This window comes from Conger conger, chromosome 4, assembly GCF_963514075.1.
Source record: "Conger conger chromosome 4, fConCon1.1, whole genome shotgun sequence".
Classification (NCBI taxonomy): Eukaryota; Metazoa; Chordata; class Actinopteri; order Anguilliformes; family Congridae; genus Conger; species Conger conger.
In genome coordinates this window covers 52,705,873-52,732,803 of record NC_083763.1, presented here as the reverse complement: position 1 = coordinate 52,732,803, position 26,931 = coordinate 52,705,873, and the positions used below count along the sequence as shown (strand labels likewise).

The following is a 26,931-nucleotide window of genomic DNA, read 5'->3' as shown; positions in this document are numbered from 1 at the left end:
AGGGGTGGTTGGCCCCTGCTTAGTCTAAACAATTGTTAATCACTTTGGATAAAGGTATCAGCTAAATAACTGTAATCTAATGTTAAACCTTGTCCAACTTCTCGCCTACTGAATGTGTACCAAATGCATTGCAATTGCTCCCAACATTTTCTTTTACAAGTTACGCCATGTTTGTCGTAACTGGCTTCATAACAACGACAAACATAACTTAATGTAAGACTACTGTATATTTACTGATGTGTTAAATCAGGTTCAAAATGAGAACAGTAAATGACAAAAATAAACAGGAAATGGTATGAGAAATGAAACTGAGCCAACACTGCATTTCCCCCCCGCAGGTCCCCTGCTTTCTCCTCTCCAATGTGAGGAAGATGAACGAGGCCTCCATGAGCAAGAAGACTCCCTCCTCGGAGAAGACCAAGAGGAAACTCCTGCGGAGGTGGAACGCCGAACGCGACAAAGCGGAGAAGAGCGAGGTACGTACTCCACCGTCCATAAACTGAATCAATTATTCTATCATTTAAACAGTTTGATATTTAAATGTCAAAGACAGCATATGAAAAAGTATATATATTACATCAACAGTTTTGAAATGCATGTACACACAAGCTTCTGAGCTTGGTGCTGAACTAGTCTTTTCTAAAATCAATCAGTCTGCCTCCCAAATATTCCCTTGGGGAGAAAATGAAACCTGGTGTAATTCTTGGACAACCCAACTAAACATTGTCTTAAGCATATGCAAATCTTTGTCAGACTCAAGTAACAATGAGAAAGCTGTTAATGCCTCAACCATTAAAAATAATTCTGCTGCCAGCTATTCTTTTGTCTAGATATGAATAAATGTTAACAAAGGTAAAATGGAATTAATTTAGTCCTCAATTGCTTACATTTTTCAACAATACTTTTCGCAGGCCTTAATTTTCATTTAAAATTTTGTTCTTATTTTCACAGTTAAATAAACAATGTTTTGATATTGTGGACTAAAAATAATAATAATGTAATTCATAGCCTAATTAGTGTGGTGATTAAAATGGTAATAAATTGAATGTCACACTGAGAGTCTAGTAGATACCTGGAGGCAGAAGCGGAATTAGTGGAGGTGCTGTGTGTGTGGTGTACTGATATGAGAGTACCCAAATATAGACACTTCTGCCTAATTCATGATCAACATTGTTTAATGAATGTTGTCGAGAAACATTGCATTAAAAAATACAAATATATGTTTTTTAAATGAAATCTGATGGAGTTAAATTGCTAGTTGTGGGAGATGTCGCGATTTAATTGAAAATAACTCAATTTTCATTAGCTTTCATCTACTAGCTGTGACAGACTGTTGCCTTGCGTCCCCAGGTCACTGACCTTCGTGAAGGGGTCATTCGAGTCCACACACCCCTACACGCAAAAGTCTCCACGGCGATACAGCTGGACAGTGACACCAAAGCGAAGCATATTATGGCTCACTTCGACAGTGATAGGAGGTAGGTTTGTGATGCTTGTGCTGTTATACTTCCTATGGTGTGTCATGTGTTTGTTGTCTATCACTGTGTGTATCACCCAAAACTCTCTCAGTGACCCCTTTTCTGTTTGGAAGACTGTCCCCCCATAGGCTCCCTTCCCCAGCAGAATAATATATGGCAGGAGTCCTGCGTGTGTTTTTTTTTCCTACTTATCTGTGTCTATCGAGGTATTAAGATGGGTGAAAACTCAAGTTTCAGAGAACTACAAATGTTTGTACTTCTCTTCATGATCATGAAATAAAGTTGGAGCAAGATTGAAGTCTGTAGGCCTGACTTATTCTGAACTGAATTATTCCTCGACAGAGGTTCTCGCAGTACCAGCAGAAGACAGCGGCCATATATGTTTGAGGTCGGAGGAAACATAGGTATGCAATAAACTTCTTGCTAAAATGCATTTAAATTTCAACGTTCCAAGATAAACTGTAAGAACCCTGCTACCGTTACTGGTTCTTGAACATATATACTTCGTTTTTATTCACTTTGTCATTGACTGAATATCTTCTTTATGTTATAGGGGAGCGCTGCCTGGATCCTGAGACATATCTTTTGGAATTATACCACGCGAATCCAACCTGTGAATGGATCGTCAAACCAAGAATAACCTAGAGCACACTGGGAGAGAGAGAAAAAAAAAAAAAAACTGACCGAGGTTTTAAACTTCAACAAAACTGCTAGCTGTCTTCCCCCGTTGGCCATGTTTGCAAAATGCTTCCAGGAGGATCACATGTTGTTGTGGATTTAGACACTATGACCTTTTTTTGTGCAAAATCAGTGAACAAGTTTGATGCTGCTTTGTGAAGAAGAATGAACTTACTGCAGTGTTGGGATGAGTTATTTTAAGATCCTAAAGTACAAACAGAAGGAGACTATGGGCATTTCCTTTGAAAAGGATGTATTTTCATAATTAACTTCATGCTGAGAAAGCCAACTGAACACAGTACCGCCATCAGATTGGTCAATGCCAAAGACTGCGCAATGCAATTCTCTGCCAATGGCAGCCGTCGCCCAAACTGGGTTCACATTCTCCAAGCTCGCCTGCCTAGCTTCTACTACTCAAGGTGTAACCAAAGTGTAAAAATCTGTACATATTTACATAATATTTATACCGTTAATTTAACCTACCTTTTGTATGATTATATGCTTTACAAATGCCTGTACATTCTGTATTAGTAGCATGCTTCATTGACTGTTACCGAAGTGACACTCTTGTGTGCATTTAGTGTCTGCATGTGCTCTTGAGATCACTGGCAAAGACAGTGGCGCTGTAATACCACCACAATCCCAGGAGGAACACTCAAGACGATATTGTTCGCCCACAGTGTATTGAACTGCTCTATAGTTGCTCTAAGACCTGTATGCTGAAACAGGGTTTGAAGATGTCCAACCGTAAACCTCAAAGTTTGATGATATGTATTTTAGTCCCGTCTGGCTGACAGAATTAATGTGCGGTTTTCACAGCTGCCACAAAGAGGGCTGCCCGACAGGGATTTACTGTGTTTTCAGAATGAAACCAATAAGCTGAGTGTCCATAATCGACGGAGAAGTATATCTCTGCTGTCGCGCATCACCAGAAGCAGCCTTGAGTGGAAAGGCTGTGCCTCATCACAGCTTTAATAATGTTTGAAATTGTGATATGCAGGAGGCTTGTGGCATTGGTGTGCAGCAGCTTCTGTGTTGGCTCATGTTCATCTATGGTATGCACACCAAGTCTAGCAACTGCTACTGTTTGCTGCATTTCTAATTTGTTAAATTAACAGAGCAATTTGCTGACTACAGGGCTCAGGAAATGGACTGTTCCTTCCTCAAAAGCCTGCCACCAAAATGCCGTCCATGTTGTAGGTCACACTGTGTATATTTTGTCAATATTGCTGTATGCCTGCCTTATACTTTAAAATGTGTTTTTCTTTGCATTAGTTGTTACAGCTATCATGTCATCTCATTTGGCATGATGCAAGCTTTGCTGTTACACCACCTAACCTTTGATACTGAAATGACAAATATACATAACCATCCAGAACCTGAAGAAAATGTCTGTTTTGTGTTTCCTTTAAAACCCACCAGAAATTATTATGACTCCCTTCCGGAAAGAGGCTGTGCTACCTTTAAACACTTCTCAATTCTATTATGTAGAAGTAATCAGTATTTAAGTAATCGACCACTTATCACTACCTTTTACATATCAAACACCCCTTGGTACAAACAATAATATTTGCGAGTGAAGTAAATGGTTACAGTGGGCGCCAGAAGTATGCAACATATTTGTATTTGCCAGCTGTAATGAAGAGCAACTGAGAAAGCTGGTCTGACAAGTTGCTGGTCCTTCCCACTTAAATTGTAAAACACAAAACACTACTTCCTGCTGTATTGTTCTTCAATTGATTATGGCTATTATGCTTATGTGCCAAGAGTTCTCTTAAACCTTTGATATACTCTGGAAATACTCTGTGCATCCGACATGTTGTCTAACACTGTACAAGAAACTGAATTTCCTTTATTGAACTTCCTGTTCATGGCCAGATTAGATTGTGATTTTTCAGAGCTGCAGAAAGACCTGGTGCCTCTCCAAGGACTGGTTTTACATTTGAGAGATCTTATTTTCCAAACCTCCAAATCTCCCACTGGCCAGTGCTTCTTCTGATAAGGGCTAAATATACTGAGGTACTAAACCTGAATATGTAATGTCAAATAGCCAGACAAAAGATGGGTTTTGTAGAGGGAAATTTTCTAATCCTGTTCTTAATTATTTAAGACAGTGTACGCAACTGCTGTGCTGAAACATTCAGACTGCAGCATGTGACGGTTGATAAGGGGAAGTTGGATTTTGGGCTTCAAAATACATTGAGAAAAAGGTAATGTTGACTGAGGAAGAGAGATATTCAAGTGGGGGAATAACATGTTTATGAGAAAAGATACACCTTACAAAGCGGAAAAGATAAGGTATGACATCAAGGCCTGGCTTCTGTGTATTTAATGTGTCCACACCAACCCAGCCCCCTGATGAGCAATCAATGTGACACACATACCCTGTCTTAGTAAACATCTTCAGAAATCCTCACATTGTACCTTGGACATTGTAAGATTGGTAAATGCTTAGACAGCTTAAAATTCTGTTGTGTTAAGCTAAGCAACAGGTATAAAGAGGGACTGTCCCTCTTGCATTTTGGGGAAAGTGTCGGTAAGCACATAACCCCATTCTTTATTGGCTTGCAAGTACGAATAAAGTCTTACAATACTCTGATTGTGTTGAACTGGGTTCTTCACCCTCTGCTGAAATGGGAATAAGATGATTTTTCCACGACAGTTTGAATCCAAAATGTCGACTTGCTTTGTCTTTACAAAGACCTATTTCAATATTCAAATGTATTCAAATTTGATATATGTGAAGATTTTTTAAATCATATTAATCACTGTATATTAATCATGAAACACACAATTCCCACATAATTTAATTGGATTTTATTAACAAATATTCTAAGACATTCCACATGAATGCATAAAATGAATTCTATCAAACAAGGCATGAGTCTCAAAATGCATACACATCACATTCACCAGAATCATAAAAAAAATTACAAATTAAAAAATACTTGCTTTTCTTAAAAAGTCATTTAATTTCTTTACAAAGATTACAAAGGGAAAGGCTTGGGAGCGTTTGGGAAATGTTAATGTGTCCGTCCAGGGCAGGAATGTGGGAAGACTCCTCGGAGCTGGAAAGCGGTGCTGAAGTCGTGGGCGTCGCTCTGGTGACCCTTAATGAGGCGGAATTTACGCATGCACCCTCGGAACGGAGTGCTGGCCGTCAGGCAGTTCTGTTTCACCTCGCCTGTCGATGGAGAAGGGAGAAGGTTGGCACGGGTCACTCGAAACAAACAGATGTTACAGTACACTGGGGGGGGAAAGGCCTGGTTTAGGGGTTTTCATCTTTCAATGTTTTGGTGTAGGCAAGGAGTCGGGAAAGGAAACTAAATATCAAGACATCTTGTGAGGGAATGATAGTTTATACAAAGACCGACAAAAAGAAACCAAACATGACGATTTAGACCGTCGTTATTTTCCCTTCACCTGTCTGCAAAGGCTGTCCGATTCCAACCACTGTACTTAAATACTTCAAAAGGCACAGTACTGTAAATGCGGGCTATCATTTCAGGACTGCATTTACGGGGTGTGCGTGCATGACAAGGCGAACCTCCTCACTATAAGCCTGACAGAGCGGCAATGATTGTGCTACATTTCTGGAATATCACGCCAAGTGTAAGGAGCAGGAGAAGGGCGTACCCGGGTAGCCTCCCACGTAGACAGGGTCGTTGGTGTCCGCGGAGGTGGACTGGGAGTGCGGGTTGTCTGTGTGGACCATGGACCCGTCCACTGACAGGCTCAGGCCGTACTTGTTCTTGTTGGCCAGCAGGGTGTGCCAGCGGCCGTCACACACCGGCGCCGCTCCCCTGGCCGTGTAGGTGGCAGAGATCCGCCCGGCTCCATTGTTCACGTGGAAGACCACCTGCGGGTTTGGGCACAGTCGCATTCACTCACTACATGCTTACGACATGCTAACACTTTATGTGAACGGTCCGAGAAAAGCTCTGTCATAAGCACTACATAGCACACTCATATGCACAAAATAAGCATTCACAAGCTATATGAATAAGAATTTTCTTACATATGATTATTTCTGTTGTGGTCCTCATTTCTGAGTTCCATTTCTCACAAAATGTCCACACAGGACTTATTTTCTGTCTCTCTGGGCAAATCATCCGACCAAGTAATGTTTGTTGCTTCACCATTCATGTTTTCTGTCAAATTACACTGTTACACGCATGGTGTATATGTTTTGTTTCTGTCGATAATGCTGATTAAAATGATTTTCTACTCATGCTCAAATGCCCATGTGATGGTACGGTTGACCCTGTTGCTGACCTGTCCATTGACCAGCTCCAGCCCAATGGCATCCACCTTTGCACTGCTGATCCCGAGCAGAACACCATTCTGCTCTGTGGTGCGGAACTCCAGCCCCACTGCCACGTCTGAGCCAACTTTGTACCCCTCTTTCACTGGAGAAGAAGAACACAACAGCATTATTTCTCATGTGACCTCTGACCTTCCTGCACTACTCACTGCACACCTATCGCGACATCAGTGCACACACACACACACACACATTAATTTATACACACACATCATTATTCACTTTTCTTTTAAAAGAAACAAATACAACCTGGTTAAGCATTTTCCAGTGCTACCTATAGTTGGGGGTTCAGCAATTAGCATTGAGAAACATTGAAGCATGGAAAATTCATCAAACAAGGCATGAGTTTCAAAATGAGTTTTATTAAACAAAAGTGAGACGCACTGTACACCATGTAGAACCATTGAAATAAATATCAACTATATTCTGATCATAATCACAGAGTAAAGAAGAAGAGTTTCACAGATTCAGACGTTGAAAACTGAACTCATGTGGGTAAGAGACTGACCGAATGCAGCATATCCGGTCCCGTTGAAGAAGGTGCCGTCTTGGGCCTCAGTGAAGCAGGACGAGGTATGGTGGGCTGAGACAGGTCTCTGTGTGTCCAGCGACACTTTGTTCAGCATCACGTTCCTCACACACCCAGCCAGGCTGTGCGTCACCTGTGTCGGCCAAAACAAATCTGGACTTTAACTACACGGTGTTTCCCAAACCTAGTAGGGATTAATAGGGGCTCATAACAATAGCAGTCATTTTAATTGGTTGAAAGGCTCTAAGGTCAAGAGTTCCATATAACACTGGGATTTTACAGTAGTTGCGCTTGAGTACCATCTGGCACTCTTGTGACTGAAAGGGTTACTTTGGGGTGGGATCGAATCCCTGATGCGTTGGGGCATGGATCACTCTTACGTTTCCGATATTTTTGGCTGTGTACTCCTGGGGCAATCCTCCCAGGTAGAATTTGCCCTCCACGTCCAAGGTGCTGGCCTTTCCCTTCGCGTGTGCTTGGGCAGACTCCTGGCCATCCACGCTAACCGTCACCGTTTTCTTCCCGAAGACCGCCTTAACCTGCAGCCAAGAGGGAGGGCCGGTGTTACAAATGGACCTCAAGGTGATAACCTAACTGCAGCTGGTAATGGATGCAATGCTGAATGCCTAAATGTCTAAATGCAAGGATCCAATCAGACCTTGGTCAAATACATAATGTTTTGGATTCATATACTTTTCCCTGCTTGATTGATCTCACCTGGTGCAATTGAGCCGACCAAGAAGACCATAAAACAGGGTCTGAACTTTTTGAGAGTAGTTCATAGGTTCCAGTGCAACCAGACAATCTCTGTAAAGCATATTTCAACCCAAAACTATTAAGTGCTTGACCTAGGTCTGCATCCGCTTATTAGACACTTGGGAAGGATGCCTCACGCTATGCCATTGGCCATCGTTGATAGGGTCGGGGAGCGTGGCGGTGGCAGAACTCTTCCCCAGGTCGCAGGTGAAGAAGAGCCGGCCCCCCAGCAGCTGAAGAGTGGCGTAGTCCACCTGGTTGGGATTGGCCATGTAGAAGAGCAGGCCACTGGGTGCAAAGGTACGCACTGAGAGCTGGATGGAGAAGCTGGCAGGAGCAGGAAGTGGGTTACTTTCACATTAACCACCATTTTAAACGCTCTTAACCACCATTTTAATTCAGGCACTTCAGAGAACAGAGCACTAGCTAAAAGTGAAACACTCAAATAATGGTTCACAACCTGTACCTGGAGGTCTAATGTCCTGTAGGTTTCCATTTTAACGCTAATTTGGCACACGTGATTCCGTTGGATTGAAAACCTACAGGACAGCAGATCTCCAGGAACATGGTTGGGAACCACGGTACTAAAGTATACAGTATATAAGGGCCTTGCACTGAGTAAATATGTTGAGTAAATATTAAGAGAGAAATTCTCCATACACTTGGCTACTGATCAAACAGGCAGGACTCACCTTTTCCTGACTGACTGGTGACTGATTTTAATTATCATGTGACTGTGTCGAGAGAGGCCAAACTGATGGGCTTCTGGGATGGTTCCTGTCTGGTCTGCAGCTCCACACTGTGTTTGGAGGAGAGGGGGCACAATTTTTACTCATAATCCTTTTTAATTTCCATAATTCCAATTTCTGCTTCCATTTTTAATCTACCATCTCATGGCCCTAATCAAAAAGCTAAATAATCTCTGAGAAAAGGGAAACGCATACATCCACTGAACCTAGGACATCCAACACAATGGCCATGTTCGAAACTGCATACTTAGTATACTACTCTTACTACATTTAAATGAAAATCCACCTGAAATTTTGTACAAGTAGTATGGTAGTATGCAGTTTTGAACATACAATGTTGCCATAACTACAATATCACTTCCTGTGATGGATTTGTTTAAAAAAAAACAGCCATTCATTCACCAGGTTATCTGGAGGTCAAGAGACGGACCTGCACAACAGGATCTCTAAAAAGCGTTGTATAGATTTGGAGTCATGGCAACCAAGAAAAATAGACAGGAAACACTTGACTCTGGTATGATTAGGCTACTCTAACCTGCTGTAAATTATTAATAGTAATAAGTCTTATTTTATCTCTTGGTTAGGGTGTGCTGCAGGAAGGTATTCTTCATATCACTGGTCAGTTTTGTTAGAGGGCTTAAGAGGTGGGGTTGGTGGAGGTGAAATGGTCCTTACTGTGGCAGGCACCAGTGGGAGGGTGCTTTGTGCCGTAGAGGCCACTGCCGGTGGTTGGACAGGACCAGGGGTAGGCTCGGGTTCCAGGTCGCCGTCATCCGGCAGAACCATACGCTTGGGCCTCTCCTCTAACAGACAGCTGTCCATGTCCACATTCTGGTACCGCAGAGCACTGGACAAGTCCAGCAGTCTGGTGAGCAAATTATATGGATTAGAATCTGGATGTATCACAACAACCGAGCAGGTATAGATATCTAATATCCCAAAAACAAAATGGTGTGTGTGTCAAAATCGAGAAGAAACAGTAAAAAGAAAGGGAACTAATGCAGGGCCCAGAAAGTTGTGACTCACTCCGCGTTCAAAGCTATGTCCTTGATGCAGCCGTAGAATGACTTGGTGGTCTTCAGCAGACCGGCGCCCTCTCCTGGTGGTACCCCTCCCATGAAGAGACTGGACAGAGTCAGAGAGGTCTTCTCTGATGCTGCGCCAAGCTTCACCGTGCCCTGATGGCCTTCATCCACCAGCACAGTTATTACTCTGCACCACACACACACATACACACAAAATATGTTTAACATGTGGTATATCAATAATGAAATGACAATGTTATACATGCAAATAAGCACTATGTATTAATGAGCAAATGCTAGTGTAAAAAAAAAGAAGAAGTAATTTCTAGGCAGCAAGAAGTATTCTTTTAAAAACAAGCTTGACTGCTTACTTAACACCACGTACAAGTAAAAATCAACTTATGAATTGTCAATTAACATACAGTAGGGCTTCTTAGTGCTATAATGAAATCCACACTATAATCAGGACCATCTCAATCCCAGTCTCTCATTTTCACAAACCTCTTGTTCCTCTGCAGTATGATTGAGTGATCATGTTCATCATTGAATGTACCAGATTCAGATCTGACTACAACCTTGTGAACATTCCCACCCTCTGCTGCGTTCAGGTGCACCTCCAAATGACCATGTACCAGCATGACCACTAGGAAGGGCTAAGAGACGAACACACAGAGAATACAACGATAAGATTCTATCTGCATTCAGAGTAGTTTTGAGATATAGGGCTTCAAAGCTTTAACATCCTAACACAGCAAAACTGAAATAAAGGGCAGTTCATCATAGATCAAAACACCACCAAAAAAGTACTCTAAATGTACAATATCAAAATTCTATCAAATTGCCCTATAAACAACATATCTATGATAACTATGAAAATGTCAGTTAGGACCTTCTAAAGCTAAGGTCTTGAGATACTCAATATTCATATGCATTGATAATCGATAGGTCTTCACCAGCGCTAATAGGGGCCATGGGGTTGTGGTCAAGCAGTGGGGTGTGAGTATACCTGTCGCGTCTGTCTCCGCTTACGGCCTCCTGCCTTGTTGAAGCCGGCCAGGATAATGCCCGTGTCATTGCGGGTGGAGAAGGTGGCCATGAGCTCGCTCTGAGGGCCCAAAGCCAGGGGAGGCAACTCCAAGAAGCCCTCTTTCAAGATGGTGACACTGCGGATTGGCTAGAGTACACAAGGGTTATCAGCTTAGCTAACATGCCGTGCTTAATCAAAGACAGTCATATCTATAGAAAACATGTTTTTAAAGTGGAATCAAAATGGGTCATACTTAGAAATGTGCTATTTAATATTAACATTTTTAATGCTGTTTTTAAAAATTTAGTTTAAATTCAATATGATGTCTGCATCCTGTTCACTAACACTCACTGGTCATAAAAAGCCATTGCCTCAAACAATTCCGAGTAAATCTTAGCGAATGCAAAATAAAAGAAAACTCAACAAAGTAGACAGTCTTAGAAGGCACTATGTATGTTATGCTTTAAAGTGTTGTTGAAGACATGTGTGATAAAGTAGGGAGTGCTCTCTCACCTGTAGAACGCAGCCTTTCCTGACCCCATACGCATCTCTCAGCAGGTCGATGTTTGAGCGTGCAATCTCCATGTTTTTAATACAGCCCACATAGGACCGTGCAACAACCTGCCTCCTACAAAGACAAGGGGGTTAAGAGTTCATATAATGTTTTTATATGACTTTTTTCATCTAATGTTTAGACTTCTAGAGGTCATGCCCTTTTATAATGATCTTCTGTCTGATTGGTGTTTTCCCTAGGCCAAGTTATTTGTAGCACTGTGCCACTGTGTAAAAATGTCTGACAGTCCAGTGAAATTTGGATGAAGAAAAAAGTATTCTATTCAAACTAGGAAATTTTACCGCTGGTAGCCACGATGACAGTTGGTACTGGTGAAAGGTGAGGACTGGTCCCTCATTGCAAACCCTGGTATTCCTCTTACCTGATTGGTCTAGAGCTGGGGAGTCCACCGATGTATATGGGGTCCCGGTCAGAACGGTTTAGGTCAGAGGCTGTTCCAGGAGATTCACCCTCGACAGTCTCTCTCTCTGTGGGGGCATAGGCGGCCATCACTGACAGGTAACCTGAAGGGAGAAGAAAAGAGAGAGAGACACCATTATATAAGATACATGGTCCACAGAGCACATATCTAGCTACTCCACAGTGTAAATCATGTATGGCCTTCAATAGTTGCTCTAAATCAAATGTACAACTTTGGGGCCGATGCACTTGGTTTATTGCCATTCCATTACAGGCCTATTAAAAAGTAAAAGCCCACTTTAATTTGGAGCAAAGCTCTTTTTACCTGCCCTGAAATTGGTGTACTGGTATTGCAAATTGAAATTGTCCACTCAGTCATACATCAGGTTTTTTACACAAGCCACAAAAAAGTCCATAACTGGGCCACAGAAGCTGGATTTACATTTCAAAGTCAGTCTGAGTTCAACACAGTTGTATCATATGCGGACATTAAAACCTAGATTTGAAATATCAACTGAAAAATTACATACAATTAATAAATGTTTAACATTAAGGGGGCATTCAAATAAAATAAAATTCCTGTCAATGCTGCTTTCGAGGATTACTGTTACAAACCATAAGTAATAGCAAGAGGAGGAAAAAAAGGAAATGTACAAATCTACTACTCCGAGACCAACCTTTGCGCTTGTTCCTCTGCAGAGCGATTTTATACCAGCTGCCGGTGTTGTAGGCTTTTGTAGTGGTGAGGGTGAGCGGTCCTGATCCCAGCTCGAAGGTAAGCCGCACTTTCCCTTCCACCAGTTCAATGGACAAGAAGTCTCTCTGTGAAAAATGCATTCAACAGCGTGACGGAAGGTATGACAAGGTGGAGCAGTCATATGGAACTAAGAGAATTACACAGAGGACTGATGTGATAATAAAGCTGAATGAGAAGTAAAAAATACAGTAGATATTCCTTTGGGGAAGAAAAACATAGCTCCTAAAACCACCCTATAATTAATTAACCATGTCAATACACTGAAGGATAGTATAGGGGGCTATATTTACCGTGCCATTGGAGGCCAGGTACAGCAGTAGGCCATTGGGTGCGAAGGTCTTGAAGAGAATGATGATGTGGGTGGCCGTGGAGCGGAGGGGCTTCTCCAACACAGAGTATCCGCTCCCGTCAAAGTGGAACGAGGTTTCTTCTGCCTGCGGACTATCAGATCACACACACAGAAATAACCCATCAAATTAGCTGGAATAAAACAGGCAGCGGTGCCAAATAAAAGGATATTAAGACATTGCTTACTAACCGCTGAGTTGATTTACACCTCACTTTGTAAAACACATGCCTTGGCTAATCTATAAACCATATCAGTTATGGCCAATATAGTCTCGCTTGCTGTAAAAAGTCATGAGCCATAAACAGATAAATGCTCAAATTATTATTTCATTTACATCCCAAGTTGCAGTCTGCTGTAAGAAAATAAGAAAAAATAATTTTGAAAAAAAAAGTCTGTTAGTCTGTTCATAAAACATAAAGTAGAGTATAAGTACAGTATAAGTACCTCATGAAACAGCCTCCGCATTTCCCCTCTCTCTCTATGTAGTTCCACAGACCGATGTCCTTTCCATTAAGGGAAACTTCACCCATGCAGCCCTTGAACTGTGTCATCTTCACAGCTGCAGATTTCTGCCAAATAACACAAAATGAGGGTGAGGAAATTCACGTGATATGAGAACAGGCCCATGGGGAACACCAGAATGCCTGACAGCATACCTTGATCTGGCCACCCAGGCTGCCGACAAAGATCAACGTGGACTTGTTCACGTCCAGCACTGTGGCAGATCCAGGCGAGGTGGTCTTCACCACTGGGTTCTCATCTGATTTCAGCTCCTGCACGGTCAGCGAGCCTTGCTTTCCGAACCTATGACGCAGAACTCACGGTCAGCACCTTATCGTTCAAAACTGCAAGCACATCCCCCATTCATCACATATAGGACGGGACTGTAGCACACTCAATAATGGAGCTATGACCTTAAATGTAAGTATTCTGTAACAATTCATATGAGCTAACAGACCGAAATAATTTGTGGATATTGAGAAAGCGTGTGCAATACATACCGATTGCACATTGTAATTTCATTTGTGGATAAAAGGACACATACATGACTTTCATATAATCTGATAAGATAATATAATAACCTGTAATGGCTGTTGCGTGAAGCAATGCTTACCTGGTGGCATGGATACGGTGCCACTTGTTGTTGTTGATCTGGATATCGGGGTACTCCAGTTTAGCGTGTCCGGAGCCCACGTCCCACAGGAATGCTACCTTCCCACGACGCATCTCCAGTGCCATGAAATCCACCTGTAACCACCCCCGGATATCAACAAAACCATCCATTTTATATCACCGTGCACTGAAACATAACTCACATTCATCAGATAACGAATCGTGGATTCGTTCATGGATTTTGTTTTACGATTGGATCTGTAACGTCAATAAACCATTGAAAACAAGTAATCTAAATTACAAATCTTGTGTAAAGAATTTCAAGGGCATTCAGGGAATGGTGATATTTGGCCTAGCTGCTTGACATTAATGAAACCAATTAATCTTCAATACATTTTTTTATTTCAAAAAGAAGGGCATATCGGATAGACTTTTCCATCGCTGTAGCACGTTTTTCTTTTATTCAGCTGTACGCTCCTACACGATGCATTGATTTACTGTCTCTGATAGACCGTGGTTGTTTTCCTCTTTTCAAATGAGAGTGCATGGGGCCCTGGAATTTAAAGCTTGATTCAGGGTTGCTATTATTACCATTTGTATTGGCACATAGAATAAAAAGGACTACCACTGCTCAAGAGCATGGAATTGATTAAGACCAAATCAATCCTTTCACACAAAAATCCTGAGCACCCAATCTGAGAACAGTTGCCCCAAACCCAGCGCTCCGGGTTTGGTACAGTCATTTGCAAACACTACTGAACATCATTCCACATGACTGTTGACACATCAGTTTTGACCATCATTTCACAACAGTAGTGACACAGACATCTCTAGTGTCCTGAAAAGATATTTGCCGCCTTCCTCATCTCCACTATTATTATTACACTGAATGATTTCAAAACTTTAGAAAAAACAAAACCTAATAAGGTGGCAATTACGTTTTCGCAGGTTGATATGGGTGTTTCACTTTTTTCATGAATAAATGAAATAATATTTTTGGTAGTGGCAAATATGGGATAATAGAGGAAATCAGGAAGGGGGGCAAATACTTTTTCACAGCACTGTACGTATTTCAGTTCTGATATAGACAAGAAATATATCAGAGTTTCAATCCACACAAGTTCAGACTTCCCAAGATCCCTAACTTACGCTGGAGCTGCTGCCCATATAGAACAGGAGGTTGTCTGCCTCGGTGGTCTTCACTGTCAGCGTCAGGGTGTTGTAGTTACTGGAGGTCACCTCGGGCCGGTAGACTCTCACACAGTCCCCCTCTGCCGACACCGCCACTTTAATCTGCGAGCAAGAGGATAGAGGTCTTACAATTAATCACAAGAACGAGGATGTACTGGACAGCTTGACAGTTCCCTTGTTCGATTTCTGTCAGAAATTATATTATACGTGTGAAAATTTTGAGGATCTTTTTCCTTTTTCCCCGTTGACATTTTTTGACACTAGTTCTGGTCTGATTGCAGAGGTTATCATGGCACTAATGAAAAACAGCATCTCGTATGGCAAGTAACAGCTTACAAAAGCAAGAAAAAATGTCATACTCTTATGCCAAAAAAAACTAATGGATTTTATTGGGCTGAAATTCTGTTTGAAAAATTCTGCTGTAACCCTCCAGCAAGCTTCCCTCAGGAATAGTTACATTTTACAAACTAGAGGAATGACATACTATCTGTGTCCAGCCCACTTTGTCAATGAAAGCCTTGACAAAGCCTTGACAAAGTGGCAAAGTCTCTTGTTCTCCCTAGTTCCCTCCATGTGTTTCCTTCCCATCCCTGTCCTCTCTCCTCTCCCCAGGTCCCAGTCAGGTAGGAGGTTCGCCTCCCGCCAACATGGGCAGAATATCTCTAACCTCATCTTCCCTCCCAGATTGGCTGGTATTGATCTCTGTGTGGCTGGTGGCCTCTGGAACTGCCAGTCCGCCGTCCAGAAAGCAGACTTCATATCTGCCTATGCCTCCCACCTCAACCTTGACTTTCTTGCATTAACTGAAACGTGGCTCTCACCAGAGAACACAGCCACCCCGGCTGCCCTTTCCTCTGCCTTCTCTTTTTCCCACACACCCAGAACCTCTGGCAGAGGAGGTGGCACAGGTCTCCTAATCTCATCCTCATGGAGATCTAGTGTCTTCTCCTCATCCCTCTCCTTCTCCTCTTTTGAATTTCATGCGGTTTCTGTTACTTTGCCGTGCAAACTGTTTATTATTGTTGTTTATTGCCCCCCGGGTCCTCTGGGGAACTTCTTGGATGAGATGGACATCCTCCTCAGCTCCTCACCAGTCAATGACACCCCCCTGATCCTCCTGGGTGACTTCAACCTCAACTCAGAGTCCACCCAGTCCACCTTTCTCTCCCTCCTTTCTTCTTTTGACCTTACCCTCACTCTTTCCCCTCCCACCCACAAAGCAGGCAACCTTCTTGACCTCATCTTCACAAGGAGCTGCACAACAACCAACCTCTCTGTAACACCACTCCATATATCTGACCACTCCTTCATCTCTTTCTCTCTTCCACTCTCCTCTAACACCCATCCATCTCTCCCACCATCCACTGTCACCTGTCTTCCTCCACCCTCAAAATTAACGCGGCCGCCTCTAATCCCCGCAAACTGTTTTCAACTTTCTCCTCTCTTCTGGCCCCCCCTCCCCCCCACCCCCCTCATCACTCACACCTGATGACTTTGTCTCCTTCTTTGAAAAGAAGGTTGATGCTATTCGCAATTCCTTCTCCCAACCCTCCACCCCTGCTGACCCTCCAACCCTCCCCAACTCCCTAACCTCCTTTTCTCCCCTCTCTGACGCCGACACACTGAAACTCCTTACATCCCACCACCCAACCACCTGTCCTCTTGACCCCATCCCCTCTCCCCTCCTACAATCTATATCCAATGACATTCTCCCTTTTCTCTCCTCTCTAATCAACACCTCCCTCTCTTCCGGCACCATGCCCTCTTCCCTGAAGAGGGCCAGAGTCACTCCCCTGCTCAAAAAACCTACTCTTGACCCCTCTGCCCTGAACAACTACCGGCCTGTCTCTCTTCTTCCCTTTCTTGCTAAACCTCTGGAACGGGCGGTCTGCTCCCAACTGTCCACTTATCTTCTCCAGAACAATCTCCATGACCCCAAACAGTCTGGCTTCAAGAGTGGCCACTCCACTGAGACCGCCCTGCTCGCGGTCACTGAGGCACTCCACTCTGCCAAAGCCAAATCCCTCTCCTCTGTCCTCATCTTCCTCGACCTGTCGGCCGCCTTCGATACAGTCAACCATGAGATTCTGCTCTCATCGCTGTCTGGGATGGGTGTCACAGGGTCTGCACTCGCTTGGTTTTCCTCCTACCTCTCTGGTCGCTCCTACCAGGTGACTTGGAGGGGCTCAGTCTCCGACCCTCACCCCCTACGAACTGGAGTCCCACAGGGCTCAGTTCTTGGGCCTCTCCTCTTCTCGCTATACACCATGTCTCTTGGTTCTGTTATCTCTTCCCATGGCTTTTCTTATCATTCTTATGCTGATGACACCCAACTCTTTATTTCCTTCCCCCCCGACACCCAAGTCACCACACGGATCTCTGCCTGCTTGGCTGATATCTCTGCGTGGATGACTTCCCACCACCTGAAGCTCAACCTTGCCAAAACTGAGCTTCTCTACATCCCTGCTAAGTCCTCTCCGTCAATCGACCTCTCATTGACTGTTGAGGACTTTGTAGCTTCCTCCACCCATCCGGCAAAGAATCTTGGGGTGACTCTTGATAACTGCCTCACCCTGGCTCCACAAGTATCCTCCACTGCCAGAACCTGCAGGTTCTTTCTGTATAATATACGCCGTATCCGTCATCTCCTGACTGAGAAAGCCACCCAGCTCCTAGTCCAGGCGCTCGTCATTTCCCGCCTGGATTACTGCAACTCCCTCCTAGCCGGTCTCCCAGCGTGTGCCATCAAGCCCCTCCAGCTGGTCCAGAATGCTGCAGCCCGCCTGATCACCAGTCAGCCCAGGTCGGCTCATGTCACCCCGCTTCTCATTGGCCTCCACTGGCTTCCTATTGCCGCACGCATCCGTTTCAAGGCCCTAGTGTTGGCATTTCAGGCTGCTAAGGGGACTGCCCCACCTTACATACAATCCTTGATCACTCCCTACTCCCCAGCTAGACCACTCCGGTCTGCCAGCTCTGGTCGCTCTCTACGTGCACCTGGCGGTCGAGCTGCACGTTCACGCCTGTTTTCCGTTCCGGTGCCTCAGTGGTGGAATGACTTGCCTACCACTGTCAGAACAGCAGAATCCCTCCCCCTATTTCGAGGCAGACTCAAAACCCACCTTTTCAAACTCTACCTTAGTCCTCCCTCCTGATTTCCCCTGCCCCTCCTTTCTGATATCCCTATCCTTGTCTAACCCCCCCCCCAAAAAAAAATAAAAAAAATAAAAAATGCACTTATGATGGTTGCACGACTATGTTTAGAACAGCATTTCATGTGTATTTTGCTAGTTCTGGATATGATGCTTTGACTTATGGCAGAACCTATGCACTTGTAAGTCGCTTTGGATTAAAAGCGCCTGCCAAATGACTAAAATGTAAAATGTAAAAATGAAAACATGAAAACCGTGTTCATAAGCTGTTTGTTCATGTTTGGGTATAAATGCCACTTTCTATACAGTCTAATACAGTGGTCTTCACTCCTTCTCCTGGAGAGCCGCAGGGTGTGCTGGCTTTCATTGTTACTCTTTATTGACCAATGAAAGTACTTGATGACACACGTAACCCACCTCCACTGGTTTCTTGGGTCTGAATTGGTTTCTGATATTAAGCCAAAAAAAAAAACAAGAACAACAGACCCTCTAGCTCACCAGGACCAGTAATGAAGATAACTGCTCTAAGATGTAGGTCACCAGGAGGGCAGGCGACTGAGAGTGCTTACCGAGGCGGCCTGCTTGCGGGCCTGCTTGATCAGTTCCCGGATCTCGGAGAGGTTCCTACTCAGGTGGTCTCCCAGGGTCTTCAGGGGCTTGAGACGGTCGAAGAGGCCCTCGGCCCGCGTCTCCGCTTCCCGCAGCTTTGACTCCGCCGCGTTCGCTGGGAGAAAAGACGTGCGGGGTGAAGCAGTCTGGGAATGCTGCCGTGGAGCATCGGGCAGGGATTCTGGATGATTCTGTGCGTTTACTCAGCTGCAGACCCACTGGTTGGGCCGCAGAGGAGTCCCCAGACACCTGGCTGTGCTGTTATTGCTTCATTTGTCTAGCAGACAGCACACAAAGGCCGCTGCATGTTTTAAAGGCAGGAAATGAAAGTGCTAACAGACTAGGACAAACAATAAAACACCGTTTCATCCTGTAACAATGTCACTAGTCACTAAAATTGTCAGCAAAGCAAATGAACATTTAATAACAAATACTATGAAAACAGTCCAAATGATCAGGGGATGTTAAAGAGTAGAGACGGGTCCTCAGTATACGCCAGTGTTGGTCTGTTGCCTGCAGAAACCAGAGAGCAAGAAACCCAGCTGAAAATAAACTGCTCAAGCTAGGTTTTTGAGACAGCTGGTAGCAGGCTGACCAGTTCAGACCAGCTCTCAGATTTACATGGTCTGACCAGCTCAGGCTATGTTTTGAAACAACTGGTTGACCAGCTACCAGCTCAGACACGCTGCCAACCCCATGCTGGCTGACCAGCTCATACTTAGCTATACCAGCTTATGACCTGTTTGACCAACTCAATTTTCAAGCTGGTCAAGCTGGCACAGCCAGATTTTACAACATGGATCAGACTGCTTACTTGTCTCCTCCGAAGCGCTGACCAACTCGTTGGCACTCTTCACGCTGGCGTTCGCCCGCTCCACGGCTAAAGACGTCTCCTCCAGCTTCTGACTGACGTCCTCCAGCCGCCTCAGGGCCGATTGGACGGATACGTTGACCGCGGCTACCCGCTCCTTAGCCTCCAGGACCTTCTCTCTGGTGCCTGGGGGTCACACATAGTTTAGGGCCAGTGACAGTTGCTTGGACATTGGGCTCTCATGAGGGGGCAGGGCTGTGGGTGGATTGGAAAGCCAGGGGTGGTGCTCACCGTTGGGCATGTTCCGGAGGACAGCTGAGGTCTCTGCAAAGCGCCTACTGATGTTGGAGAAGCTCCCTCTGGTGGAGTTCAGCTGCTCTTTAGCTGCGCTCATATTCGCCATGAGGCCTGCACAGAGGGAAGTCTTCAGTGCCTTACATGTATTCACACAAGTGCCATGATATTCAATATCATCCTATAGGTTTTCACTCCAACCCTAACAAAGCACACCTCATTCAACAGCTAGAGATCTTGTTTAGCTGCTAATTAGTAGGCTCAGATTAAACAGAATTAAAGTTGAAATGAAAACCTACAGGATGGTAGATCTTCAGGAACAAGGCTGGGCAGCCCTGCTATATATGTTTGTAAATGTAGGACAGGAAATGTGTGCTTGGCAGTGGCAGTGTCCTTGCTGATGATTTCCTGTGTTCTGGTGCAGTGTTATACAGTACAGTGACATTCTGTGTGTATGTGTGTGTACATACTGTATGTGTGTGCATATGTGTTACTCACCAACAGTGTTATTGCTTAGAATAACACCCTCCTCCAGGATCTCAGTGCTTTGCCGCAGAACCCGAATACCCAGGTCGCTGACAGAACTGCCTGCCGCCACCGTCTACAGAGACGAGAGAGATGTTACATGCCAGTACGTCTAATCCAGAAAACAACGCTCAGTCCGGATAGACAACATACACAAAGCCATTACACATATGTGTGTCTTATCTGATATTTCTATTGAATGTTTGAAGATTGACAATAACCGCAAGATACTAATGAGAAAATACTTTTACATTATGTTTTATAAATATAGACATATTACATAAACCCCAACCCACATTCTACCCTTACCTTATTTCAGGTTTTGTAATGAAACAGGCTGTTTAACTATAACCATTATAAACTTTGATTTTGTATATCAGCACTGTGTGGCCAAGCTCTGTAACACTGGCAGAATGCTGTGCTGGCTCACCAGGTTGAATGCAGCTGTGGCTAAGGCAATGGCGGCCTGTGCCCTGCTCTCTGCCTCCTGGATGTCAGATTGAATGTTAGAGTTGGCGTGTACGGCGCTGGTGGCGTTCAGAGAGATGTTCCGCACGTCCGAGAGAGAGCTGCAGGGGAAAACATTAACCCGTTCATTTTAACTTCATGAGTAACATTTCTACAGTAAACGCAGAGGTAAAAATCTTCCTGTTCCTGTTCAAATGATGAGCTACAACATTAATCTTACTCCATAAGCTTTGTCATGAAATATTAACCACAGGTGGTTATTTCTCATGAGAAGAAAAAAAAAACACTAGGAAGGTTTTTAGAATATCATCAATATCCATCCATCCAATATTATTAAATAACTGGTCAGGGTCACACAGAGCCTGTCCCTGCATGCATTGGGAAAAAGGCAGGAATACACCCTAGACAAGTTGCCAATCTATCACAGGAAGCACACACCATTCACTCACACACTCATACCTAGGGCCAATTTAGACCAATAAAACTAAACTGCATGTCTTTGGACTCTGGGGGTAAACTGGAGTACCCAGAGGACACCCATGTGAACCGAGAACATGCAATCTCCACACAGAAAGGCCTGGTTGGACCTTCTTGCAATATCAATCAATATTAAATAAGCAATTTGTCAAGCGTTAAGAATGTGGGCTCCATATAGACCAGCCGTCTTGAATCATAGTCCTGGAGAGCAGCAGGGTGTGCTGGTTTTTGTTGTTACTCAGCACTTAACTGATCAATTAAAGCAGTTACTCAGAGTTAACTCAGCTCACCTGGTTTCTTGGGTCTGAATCGGTTGCTGATATTAAGGTGAAAACAAAAACCAGCACACCCTGCAGCTCTCCAGGAGCAGGAGTGAGGGCCACTGATATAGAGATTAATGTAGGTGTCTGGATGGGAAGGCGTGAGCAGAGCAGTACCTCTCCAGAGACCGGGCCTCTATGCTCAGCTCCTCAGCATGGTCCTCTGCACTGTACACCAGCTCCAGAACATCCTTCATCTTCATCTGCATCACCAGGGTGTCCACCTGCTTCCTCAGAGCCGGATTCCACATCTCCAGCTCGTCCCGGGCACCTTCCAACTGCTGCAGGGGCGGGGAGGGGGTGTTACAGAAGCCACACTGCGCAAAAAACGCTTTAATTCACACTGGAGGTGGATTATCCAACTATTTTTGGATTTCGTGTATGCCTTACTGCCAGGTTATAGTCCAGTGACAGTGTCGGTCGACTGAAATTGCTGAATGTTTGTGAACAGCAACATCCATGGCACGTCACCAGTCATAGCGACGCTGTGAACTGGCCTTTATAATGTGTGGCTGCCAACTCACATTTTAGTTATGTAACAAATGTCTATGTATGAATCTGAGAGCCTGTGTGCTTATATGTATTTATCCCCTGAAAACAGCAGTCTCAGTATAAAGTCTTAATACTTAGACTGTTCCTATTCACATTATGAGAAAGGACATGATTTGGCTTACAGAAGTGACGTTCACCAAATCCTCCACCATGTTGACAGCATCACCCAGGATGTCCTGAGCTTCGTCCAGGTCAGCTGTTGCCTCCTGGCTCAGATAGCTCACGTTCCCCCTCTGGTCCTAAGGCCCAGAACAACAAGATCAGCCACGTTGTGACCTTGGAATTATAAGACTATATCTGCGTTTCCAGGTAGTGTTGAGATATTGAGCTTCAAGTCATGGAGGTGGAGGTGGAACCTCCAGGTTCAGAAAGTAAAAATCCTTCAAGCTTTCATACCCCACACAACATAAATGCAGGGCAGTTCCTCATAGGTCAGAATTACACCCGAAAAGTACTCTGAATGTACAATATCAAACTCCGACCAAATTGCCCTATCAACAACATATTTATGACACTAACTAATTTTTGTCAAAAAATGTCAGTTAGAAATGTATAATCCTAAAGTATCGAAGTTGAGACTGATCGCATGACAAGCGGCGAATAAGTAGGGTGGTGGAGTGTGGATACTTACGTGGAAGTCTTTAAGGTAGTCAGAGGCCATCTGCAGCAGCTGTGTGGTACGGTTGTTGTTGGTATTGGCGGTGGCCAGAAGGGCTTGGGCCTCCTGCAGCCGGAGGGACTTATCCGATAGCACGTTGCTTACGGTCTCAGCCTGATCTCTGGTAGCCTGATGGGGCTTGTGGAAGTCCTTCAGTGCCTGCTGTAAGATGGACGATGCAGCACTGCACCAGGCGCAGGGACACATTTCAGAGAGCTGTGAGTACGGGGCCATTATGGAACGAGCTTCAGAATGCTGTGGGTTTGAGGTCCCATGCCAAGCACAACCTGGGGAGCACTTGAGGTCTTTTAAGGCCCACATTGAGGCCAACCATTCCTGGGGCTATCCATTGCTTATTATCTCAAATTATTAACTACTTTCAAATATCTTTGCAAACACCTCACTGTCTGTATGTATAACCAGTATGTTCATCCTGGATATGGGTAATATTATTTATAATAATATATGCATGTTTATTAGGAAGAAAGTAATTAATCATAATTATTACAAGAATATGGTTCACACGTATCCAAAATCAACCAAAAATAAGACAAGTAAAGCTGATACCTGAGTTTTCAAGCATATTAAGACAATTAAAATTATACAAAGGTGGTCTGTAGAACTGGGCTAAATGCTGTTCGTATAAACATCCCACTGTTTCACTTGGCTGTCCGTTCCATGTAGGGTGTCTGGACATCCAATTTTCCTGGGACAGCCCATAATCCAGTCCCTTTTTACACACCCCGACTTAGTCTAAGTAAAAATCTCTATTCATTCCGTATTTCAGTCGCACCAAGTTTCAGTGGGTTTTCTGACTGTATTTACCATTGCTGTACATTCTCAATGCATTATGTACACAGTTCTCCAGCATCTGGTCACCCTAGTTACATGTCACCCTGTCATCCAGGAGGATCATGCAGGATCTGGGCCTAGACTGACCTCAGTTCGTCAGAGGCTGTGGCAGTCCAGTACGAGAGATCCATGCCCCGCATGGTCTCCAGTAGGTGCAGCACCTGGTCCACCAGCTGGGTGCTGTTCCCCACCAGCTCGCCTTCCAGAGTTTCATTCAGGCTGTTGGACGCCTCCTCCAGGGCTAACATGGACAAACATGGGCGTTTTTTTTAACCAGAGATTCTTCCGAACAGAATGCACTTCAAACATGCATACATTCCTGGCATATTTTTTCTGGAATTTCTGGCATTATGTTGATCAATGGTTGAGGAATGCAAAATAGATTGATGTTTCCTTATATGGGTGTCCGTCAGCGCCAGGCAATAGCACATTCATATAACACCAGAGCTGGGCCACCTGGGCTATGTCCATTCTCATTTTCATGCTATCAAATCATTATTTCATATTAACTTCACATTGACCGTATCATTTGTCTATTGTGCAGAAACCAAACTGTTGTGCCCAACAAATTCTACCTACAATATGTCACATACTGTACCAAAAATATATTAGTGTGAAGAAAACTGGACAGAAACGGGAAAAAACAAGAACTGGAACCACATATGCTGTACCTTGTGTGGCTGCCTGGACCTTGGCAATGAATTCTAGTAGAAGTTTTCCCCGTGTGAGCTTCTGCTCTGTGGACTCGGACAAATCTTCAGCAACTCCATATGTTTGGGTTGTCTGATAGGATAAGAAAGGGAAAGATGGAAATAGATCTTCTGTTACACAGTCCTCAAACCTTTCATCAAAGGGTGGCGAGATTAAGGATTACCTTACATAAGGGTGAAAAGCGTGGCTAAAATATCACGGCGATAAGCCACCGTTTGTCAGTACCTTTTGTTGCAGGAGATCGATGTCTTTGGAAACATTTTCCAACTGCTTCTCCGCTGCGCTCAACAAATAGCTGGGGCTCATCTCCGGGGACAACAAAGCCTGAGAGAGAGAAACGGCCAGTGACTGATGAATTCAGGCAATACTTTTTCACACGGGGTGGAGAAAAGAGGCACACAACGCCGCAGGTACCCTGTGATCACCGAGACGAATCTGACTCTTTCTTTCACGCGGCCTGTTGCGGGAATGCCTTTTAAAATGCAATCTCTCTTGACATCCTGAATAATTCAGGCCATCGCGGTTTCAACCTTGACCGCCGAGAGGACGCAGACTGAGAGATGATCGATGTGAAATAAAATTGCGTTCGGGAGGAATGAGCACTTTTCAGCGCGGCCTATAGGGCAGGACTCTGGAGGAGGCGACTGTGAATTTTAATCCAGGAAAGCAGACTAAGAGCACTTTACCTCTTCAATTTCTTCAATAAAAGCACCTAGCAGAGTAAATAGCTAATCTAAAAACGGGATAAGAGGCTGTTGTTTGCTGTGTTGCCATGAAGGCTGGTTTACCTTGACCTCCTGGGTGTCGTTCTCCAGGGACAGCAGCAGACTGTAAGGGGCTAGAATGATCCCTGTAAAGTTGAAGGACTCGACCGACTTCTCCAAACCATCCAGACTGTCCAACAGCACCCCAGTGCAGTCGTTATTGCAGGCTGAAAAGAAACAAGTAGCTCTTCAGTTATCAGACATCATGATTTTCTATACGCGAATAACATACCACATCAACTAAAAAGCACTTTGGTTGCAAAAATACTGATGGGAGATTAATTTACAGGCACAAATGACCTGCCCATTTAAAATGGCCAATGAATTTAGAAATAGACTTCTGGCTAGGCTGAAGAGTCCAAAAGTGATTTATTTTAGCACATTTCTTTGACCAACTGGGTTATTTGACTTGATAAAGTACCCTTAACAGAAATGCAAACAGGGCCAAGGCTGACATCTTTGCGGTGGAAAATCCAGGTTCAGAAAATAAAAATCCTCCCTGGTTTTTTGTTACAATCATCTGGATTTGTTCATTATTCACTCAAGAGGTAGAACAAATTCACGAAATCAGCCTGTAGTGGCGAAGGTACATGACTGGGACCTGGAAGGTTAGTGGTTCAAGCTGGGATGAGATAAGATCCACACAGCTGTTGGGCCCTTGAGCAAGGCCCTTAACCCTGCATAGCTCCAGGAGGGTTTGTCCCCTGCTTTGTTTAATAAACTGTAAGAGCGTGTCAGTGAAATAACAAACTATTATCATAATTAAATCAGCTGAGTTTATTGATGGAAGAAAAACTGGAAAATGGAAGATGGAAGACTTTTTACATTGTGACCCGTGGTCTTTTCCACCTCTGCATCTTTGCGATGGGCACAAGCGATGTGTGTGAATGTGTAGGGTACTCACAGACGCACTGGTCTCCGGACAGGACATGCCTCTCCTCGCAGTCCTCGCACAGGTGACCGCGCACGCCCGGCTTGCACTCGCACCGTCCCGTCAGGGTGTCGCAGCGGGGGTGCACAGACCCGGCCGGACTGCACCGGCACGGCTGGCACCGGCCGTCGGGCTCCGTGGGGTTTCCATAGTAACCCACCGAACACCTGCAACGAAGGGGAGGCGGAGGGGGATCAACATCTAATACACCGCAAACTTCCGCTCCTTTCCCGAGCGCGAAATAATTACTCGTGCCGGATCCTAAATGTCAAGCGGACTCCGTTTCGCAGTCCGTCCGAGCCTGTCAATTCGTGACTGGATGAAATGGCGTCGCCGGATTTTCGTTTGGCTTTGAAGTGACAGATGAGGTAATTTTATCAATCTGTGGGTGCAGGGTTAAGTAGCAGACGGAAACAATGAAGATGGCGTCTCTTTCATGATTCGTGCGGCTGCTGCTCGGGGGAGCTGCAGAAGGCGGTGTGTACTTCCCGCTGTGTGAGCTCCTACCTCTCACAATGCTGTCCCTCGTAGCCAGGCTGGCAGGCATCGCAGCGGTAGTCGTCTCTGCCCTCGAGGACACAAGAGGGACTGAAGCTGCGGAAGAAAAGAGGAAAACCCGCATCCTCAGTACTTCGTGTTTGAATATGTTTCAAAAGAAAACACCGGGAAATATTTTCTCCATTCAGAGCTACCGCTAATGAACTTGTACTTCACTTTAGTCAGATTAGCTGAGTAAAGCATGAGGAATTACCAGTCCATTGGATTTGCTATGTTTTGGTTGTTGCATTGTTATGTTTGCTTGATTTATATTCGGACTTATAGGCCAGAGGTATGTTCCACATAGCAGGATTACCGAGT

At 44.5% G+C, this 26,931-nt stretch overlaps 2 protein-coding genes across 4 annotated transcripts in view; one reads left to right on the top strand and one right to left on the bottom strand.

The window, feature by feature from the left end:
* arhgap28 (Rho GTPase activating protein 28) overlaps positions 1-3,545 on the top strand; it is a 31,273-nt gene extending 27,728 nt beyond the window's left edge. For all 3 annotated transcript variants that reach the window (XM_061239590.1, XM_061239591.1, XM_061239592.1), the window contains exons 12-15: positions 339-476; positions 1,351-1,478; positions 1,821-1,882; positions 2,032-3,545. In XM_061239590.1, the coding sequence (XP_061095574.1) occupies positions 339-476; positions 1,351-1,478; positions 1,821-1,882; positions 2,032-2,123 (420 nt within the window). In that variant the 3' untranslated portion in view covers positions 2,124-3,545. The remainder of the gene's footprint in view (positions 1-338; positions 477-1,350; positions 1,479-1,820; positions 1,883-2,031) is intronic.
* Positions 3,546-4,958: 1,413 nt separating this feature from the next.
* Positions 4,959-26,931, bottom strand: part of lama1 (laminin, alpha 1) — a 64,858-nt gene continuing 42,885 nt past the window's right edge. Inside the window, exons 31-63 of the mRNA XM_061238737.1 lie at positions 26,581-26,667; positions 26,047-26,240; positions 25,167-25,309; positions 24,604-24,702; positions 24,339-24,450; positions 23,755-23,908; positions 22,789-22,999; positions 22,280-22,396; positions 21,723-21,886; positions 20,771-20,909; positions 20,314-20,416; positions 19,813-19,929; positions 19,525-19,707; positions 18,671-18,825; positions 14,908-15,051; positions 13,760-13,893; positions 13,302-13,449; positions 13,090-13,214; positions 12,587-12,737; positions 12,217-12,361; positions 11,502-11,643; positions 11,080-11,194; positions 10,546-10,713; positions 10,041-10,192; positions 9,541-9,726; positions 9,190-9,379; positions 8,458-8,564; positions 7,903-8,092; positions 7,390-7,548; positions 6,989-7,142; positions 6,432-6,565; positions 5,793-6,015; positions 4,959-5,340 (exon numbers count right to left, since the gene is read on the bottom strand). Of these exons, the coding sequence (XP_061094721.1) occupies positions 5,180-5,340; positions 5,793-6,015; positions 6,432-6,565; positions 6,989-7,142; positions 7,390-7,548; positions 7,903-8,092; positions 8,458-8,564; positions 9,190-9,379; positions 9,541-9,726; positions 10,041-10,192; positions 10,546-10,713; positions 11,080-11,194; positions 11,502-11,643; positions 12,217-12,361; positions 12,587-12,737; positions 13,090-13,214; positions 13,302-13,449; positions 13,760-13,893; positions 14,908-15,051; positions 18,671-18,825; positions 19,525-19,707; positions 19,813-19,929; positions 20,314-20,416; positions 20,771-20,909; positions 21,723-21,886; positions 22,280-22,396; positions 22,789-22,999; positions 23,755-23,908; positions 24,339-24,450; positions 24,604-24,702; positions 25,167-25,309; positions 26,047-26,240; positions 26,581-26,667 (4,906 nt within the window). The 3' untranslated portion in view covers positions 4,959-5,179. The remainder of the gene's footprint in view (positions 5,341-5,792; positions 6,016-6,431; positions 6,566-6,988; positions 7,143-7,389; positions 7,549-7,902; positions 8,093-8,457; positions 8,565-9,189; positions 9,380-9,540; positions 9,727-10,040; positions 10,193-10,545; positions 10,714-11,079; positions 11,195-11,501; positions 11,644-12,216; positions 12,362-12,586; positions 12,738-13,089; positions 13,215-13,301; positions 13,450-13,759; positions 13,894-14,907; positions 15,052-18,670; positions 18,826-19,524; positions 19,708-19,812; positions 19,930-20,313; positions 20,417-20,770; positions 20,910-21,722; positions 21,887-22,279; positions 22,397-22,788; positions 23,000-23,754; positions 23,909-24,338; positions 24,451-24,603; positions 24,703-25,166; positions 25,310-26,046; positions 26,241-26,580; positions 26,668-26,931) is intronic.